Source organism: Emiliania huxleyi (assembly GCF_000372725.1).
Source record: "Emiliania huxleyi CCMP1516 unplaced genomic scaffold EMIHUscaffold_363, whole genome shotgun sequence".
Classification (NCBI taxonomy): Eukaryota; Haptophyta; order Isochrysidales; family Noelaerhabdaceae; genus Emiliania; species Emiliania huxleyi.
In genome coordinates this window covers 29,406-32,853 of record NW_005199250.1, presented here as the reverse complement: position 1 = coordinate 32,853, position 3,448 = coordinate 29,406, and the positions used below count along the sequence as shown (strand labels likewise).

At 71.3% G+C, this 3,448-nt stretch overlaps 1 protein-coding gene across 1 annotated transcript in view; it reads left to right on the top strand.

Annotated features, from left to right (window-relative positions):
• Positions 1-2,046: 2,046 nt before the first annotated feature.
• The window catches only part of EMIHUDRAFT_242558 (hypothetical protein), a gene marked incomplete at both ends in the record, with an annotated part of 2,274 nt that continues 872 nt past the window's right edge, over positions 2,047-3,448 (top strand). Inside the window, 3 exons of the mRNA XM_005772174.1 lie at positions 2,047-2,403; positions 2,502-2,934; positions 3,131-3,248. Coding sequence (XP_005772231.1) covers positions 2,047-2,403; positions 2,502-2,934; positions 3,131-3,248 — 908 coding nt within the window. The remainder of the gene's footprint in view (positions 2,404-2,501; positions 2,935-3,130; positions 3,249-3,448) is intronic.

Sequence of the window (3,448 nt, the reverse complement as noted above, 5' to 3'; positions counted from 1 at the left end):
ACGTCCCCGCCCCCCCTTCTTCCCAGCGGCCGCTGCTCCGCACGGCTCTGCTGCTGCAGCTGCCGTGTGGCGTGCCTGCAGACGCGCGCGCTTGCCTCCTCGCGCTCGGTGTGTCGCACCGGCGCGCGCAGACCGCCCTGCTGGAGGGTCTCTGGAGCGCCGGCGGCGGTCGCGCCTCCTCGTCCCTCGACGCGGCTCTCCAGCGCTGGCTCTACGCTGAGCCGGCCGCAGCGGCGCAGCTGGTGCACGCTGCGGTGCAGAGACCGTCGAGCTGTGAACGGCGCCTCTTCACGCGTCTAGCTACGAACAGGTGCACGCCGCGGCGGAGACGGGCGAGCTCGCCCTCGTGCGCCGTTTCGGCGCCGAGCCTCTAACACTGCACTTGCTCGGGGCTTGGAACCTTCTAGGAACCTTCTAGGAACCTTCTAGGCGCCGAGCCTCTAGCACTGCACTTGCTCGGGGCTTGCGTCGCCGCTGCCGTCGATGAGGCGCCTCTCGCGCGAGGCGAGTTTGATTGGTTGAGCGGGCTTGTCAGCCCGTCGTGATGAAAACAGGACCGCCTCGCGGGCGCGGGTCGACCGGCGCAGCGCACCCCTGCATGGCTCCCGCTGCTTTACTGCCACTTTCGCCTGGCGACCGGGGCGGGGTCGATGCTCCCTCTCCAGCGCAGCTCCTCCCCTCCTCTTGCCTGAAACCTAATGGTGATGACTCGTCGGTAGGTCGATGCTTCCTCTCCCGCGCAGCGCGCTGCCGCACTGCCTCCTTCGTATCGCCGAGCTGATCGAGCTCGAAGGCGCTGAGGAGGAGGATTCACCTGCCGCCGCCCCCGCCGCCGCTTCTGCGGCCGAGGCGGCGGTCGAGGTGTTTTGCACGCTGCTGCTCGCATCGCCGGGCTGGGGCGAGGGCGAGCTCAGCGGCGTGTTGCCTCCGCTCCGCCGCCGCATCCGCTCCTCGCCCGCCCCTCGTGGAGGCGCGGCGGGCGGTGCGGCGGCGGCGCGCGCCCTCTGCGCGGCGCTGGTGGCTTGCTCCGGCGTGGCAGCAGAGTTGGATCGCAGCGAGTTGGACGCGGACGTCGCCGCGGTGCTGGACACTCTGCGTGCCGCGCCGGCCGAGGCGCGGGCCGCGCTGTGCTCCGAGGCGGTGCTGGTCTTCTGCACCCTCTTGCACGCCCCTTCTCGCAGCCCTCTGCGACCCTTCCCCTGTGTAGGGCGCGCGGCTGGCCACCTCCTGGCACGGCGAGCACGCGCTCGGCAGACCGTCGCTCGAGTTGGTTGAGGCGGTGCGAGCTTTCGTCACGGCGGCGGAGGGGGCAGCCTTGCCCTGTCCTCGCCCCGCTATCCCCATGCAGCCTTCTCGGAAACTTACTCGGAACTTCCCCCCACGCAGGCCGACGCGCTGCGCCTCGCCGCCTCGCTGCTTCGTGGCCCGTGCGGCCCGCACATGGCCCCTCTCGCTCCAGCGCTGCGCAGGCTTCTCGAGCTGCGCCGGCCGCTGCGCGAGTCGATGCGCGCCCCAGACGCGCACGAGCTTCTCGACGTGCTCTCTGCGCTGGCCGCGCTGCAGCCGGCGCCGATGGGTGCGCCGATGGCCGTCGAGCTGCTCGTCGGCTGCGCGGCGGCTGTCTCGTCGGAAGGAGGTCTTAGGAGCACGAACTGAGGACACAGAGGAAGAGAGCTGTGCACAGGCCTCGTCGGAGGGTGGGCGGCGAAGCGCGTACTCGCTCTTCGGCGCGCATTGCGCGAACGGGGCGGCGCTGCCTCACCTCTCGCTCGAGCAGGCGGCCGGCGCCGCCACCTCCCCTGTGAAATCGCCAACCGCCAGCTAAGCGCGGATTGAGCAGGCTAAGGATTGAGCAGGCGGCCGAAGTCGCCGGCGGCGGCGCCGAGTCCCTCCTCGACCCTGCGAGGCTCGAGTCGCCGGGCTCGCTGAGAGCCGCACCTGTGAAGCGCGTCTGCGTACGACTGCTGCTTGCTTCACAGGCTCGAGTCGCTGGACTGGCTCCGCGCTAGCCACGCCAGAGAGCTGGTCCGCTCCTTCCCCGTCGACATGCTGCTGCCTGCCGAGCCGGCGGGCTGTGGCGGCGAGCCGCTTTCTGCCTCCGCTCCGCTGGAGGGCGGGGAGGCGGCGCGTGCGAGCACGCGGCGGAGGAGGCGCTGTGGGCTAGAGCGGCGTCTCTTCACGTGTCTGAGCCGTGAGCAGGTGGCGCGTGCCGACGCGGCGGAGGGGCCGCGGCCAGACGCCCTCGGTTCCCTGCTCGTCCTTCGCTGCCTGCTGCGGCACGGGCGGTGCGACGCGCCGCGCTGGATCTCCAAGGGAGCGGCCGGGCTGCTGGTCGTCGGCCTCTCCGCCGCATCGCCCTCCGCCCGCTCGCTCGCCTACGAGGCGGTCGCGGCGCTGATGGCTGTCTTGCGGAACGGTCCGAGCTTCCGGGAGCGGCCCTTGTCGTGGTCCTCCTGCTGCCGCTGTGGACAGCGTCTCTTGACGGCTCGTGCTGTGAGCAGGAGCGGCCTCACGTGGTCCGGCTGCTTCGCTCGCTGCAAGACGCCATCACAAAGCCCAACCTGAGGGTGCCTTCGCTGTGGTCTGTCTTTGTGGCGCACGGGCTGGCGATCCTCGCGCAGCCGCACCACCCGCAGTACAAGGCCCTCAACAACTACATCCTCACGCGCGCCTTCTTCGACCTCTCCGACGTCGCCCTCTTCTTCCGCTGCTCCACTCCTGAGTGCGAATTACGAACCACGAGCCATCGACTACAGGTGCCCATGTTCTTCCATTGCTTCCACTCTGGCTCGAGCACGCCGCGCGACGACCGGCTGTGGATGCTCGCCCTTCTCTCGCACGGGCTGCGGGCCGAGGAGGACGCGCGGCTCTGCGGCGGGAGGCACGTGCTCGAGCTCTTGCTCGGCCTCAGCGACTCGAGGGGCTCTGCGACTCGTGGGAACCTTCTCGGAACCTTCTCGGAACCTTCTCTAGGCTTCAGCGACTCGAGCCTCGCGGACCCGCCCGCGAGGAGGGCTTGCCTCGCCGTCCTGCTGCGCGCCAGCGGCACTGCGGACGGCGCCTCCGCCCTGCCCGGCAACGACACGCCTCGAGGGGCCGTCCGGGAAGGCTGTCCGACCCTTCTGCATAGGCGCGTCCGCCCTGCTCAGCAAGCACGGCATCCTGGCGTGGCTTCGGATGCAGCTCTGCGCCAGCCCGCTCTCCAGCCCGCTGCTCGAGCTCGTCGCACTCCTCGCCGCGCTGGTGCGGTCGCCTCCCTTCGCCTCCCTCGCCGCAGCGACACACGCCGAGGCGGGGCGCGCACTCTGCGATGCGATCGCTGCTGCCCGCGCTGTGCGGCGGGGGCGCGGCGATGCGGCGGCGGGCGGCGGCGACGGCGGCGACGACGACAGGGGGCGCGAGGCGGGCAGGGAACCGCGGCCGTGGCGGAGGCGCTCTCCTTGCTGGC